The sequence below is a fragment of the Nanorana parkeri genome, unplaced genomic scaffold, assembly GCF_000935625.1.
Source record: "Nanorana parkeri isolate BGI_ZX_2015 unplaced genomic scaffold, ASM93562v1 scaffold662, whole genome shotgun sequence".
In the NCBI taxonomy this organism is placed as follows: Eukaryota; Metazoa; Chordata; class Amphibia; order Anura; family Dicroglossidae; genus Nanorana; species Nanorana parkeri.
In genome coordinates this window covers 938563-940056 of record NW_017306930.1, presented here as the reverse complement: position 1 = coordinate 940056, position 1494 = coordinate 938563, and the positions used below count along the sequence as shown (strand labels likewise).

At 51.5% G+C, this 1494-nt stretch overlaps 1 protein-coding gene across 1 annotated transcript in view; it reads right to left on the bottom strand.

Annotated features, from left to right (window-relative positions):
* Nucleotides 1-674: 674 nt before the first annotated feature.
* The window catches only part of MGAT4D (MGAT4 family member D), a gene marked incomplete at its 3' end in the record, with an annotated part of 103682 nt that continues 102862 nt past the window's right edge, over nucleotides 675-1494 (bottom strand). The window contains exon 12 of the mRNA XM_018563413.1: nucleotides 675-886. Within this exon, the coding sequence (XP_018418915.1) occupies nucleotides 675-886 (212 nt within the window). The remainder of the gene's footprint in view (nucleotides 887-1494) is intronic.

Genomic DNA, 1494 nt, shown 5'->3' with positions numbered 1-1494 from the left:
GTGAGGTGATCGCTGCGACGGGCATAGCGGGCGAGGAGAGTAGTTTCCCAGATACTTAGGTTACCGTCCGTGGGTCATCAAAAACAAGAGATAACATATCAAGGCACTTAAGTTAACAGACATTGAATTGCATAATTATTTAGTGAGGATCATAGAAGAGCAGAAGATAACCGTAAACAACAACATCAATTCTACTTCTTACTCTGAGTCTACTCTTTTGCTGCTTCCCCTTCCTCTCCTCCTCCCTACTGCTGTTCCGTGGGCGTAAGGAATACCGGTATGGGGGAGAGCGTGGGGGGTTCCATGTCCCCGGCCCCCGGCAGTCCAGCAAGAAAATATCCAATAATAGAAAATTGAGGGGAAACATTTTAGAGGGGGGGGGGGGAGGTATGCGAGTCGGACCTGGATACATAGAAATGAAACCAGTTGCCACCCACCCGCCAGGGGAGGTATATATGCCTAACCCTGTGGGCTCCTGGTGGTAGGAAGCAAAGGTATGGACTATCGAGGGAGTATATGTAGGGTGGTCACACTCCCAATCCACCTATAGAGTCCTCAGCAGTGTCCATCACTGGGGGGAGGGACCAATCTGCTGGTGCCCTGGATGTGCAGGATGATGTGGGTGTCTGATCCCTGTGAGGCAGGGGGGGGGAGAGCCACAGTAATCCCCTTACCTCGGGGTTCAGTCGGAGGAGTCTGGCCTGCATTCGGGTCCCGATTCCCTGCCATCGCGGTATCGATGACGTCACCGCGGCCCGGGGATTGCGGCCGGGTCTGTTCCTCAGCTATCTCCGGCCCTTCTACCACCTCGGGAGAGGTGTCTGGCGGCGATTCGGGTCCGATGCCCTGTGACCTAGTCTCCCGGTGAGTCGGGCGGTTCTCGGTTCTGAAAGGGGAGATAGATGCCGCGTCGTCAGAGGGGGTCAGGCCGTAATTTAGGCCGGGTGGTGTGGAGGATTCGTCAGCGGTTGTAGGCCTCGGCCGCACGCGGGGTGGGCGCTCTTCAGGGAGATGGGTGGGGGTTACAAATAACCTCTTGAAGGCGTCACTATTGTTCAATGGCACTCGGTTGTCTGATGGTTGCAAAAATGGCACTCGGTGTGTAAAAGGTTGCTGACCCCTGATTTAGACAGACCACATTGCCTGTACTGATGGATATCTTTACATGAATGTAACCACAGCTTACCACTAAGTTGCACAATCTTGCTACAATTTTGTGAACGGTTTCAATTTACGCTGACCACAGACATCAAAGACTGGTCAGATGTGCAAACACAATCCAGCCATTACACATTATTGCAAGGCTTGGCTTCATCCCTAAACAAGAATGCTTAGGTCACACAACTATTTCTGTTTAGGTAAAAGAAGGAGGAAGGAGTACACAGGCAGGAGTCGGCTCACCATGGGGAAAATAAATGTTGTACAAGCTGTTCTTACCAAGAAAGTCATTGTGCACCCTTACACTAGTAATGAGATTATTCACAAACACATTAT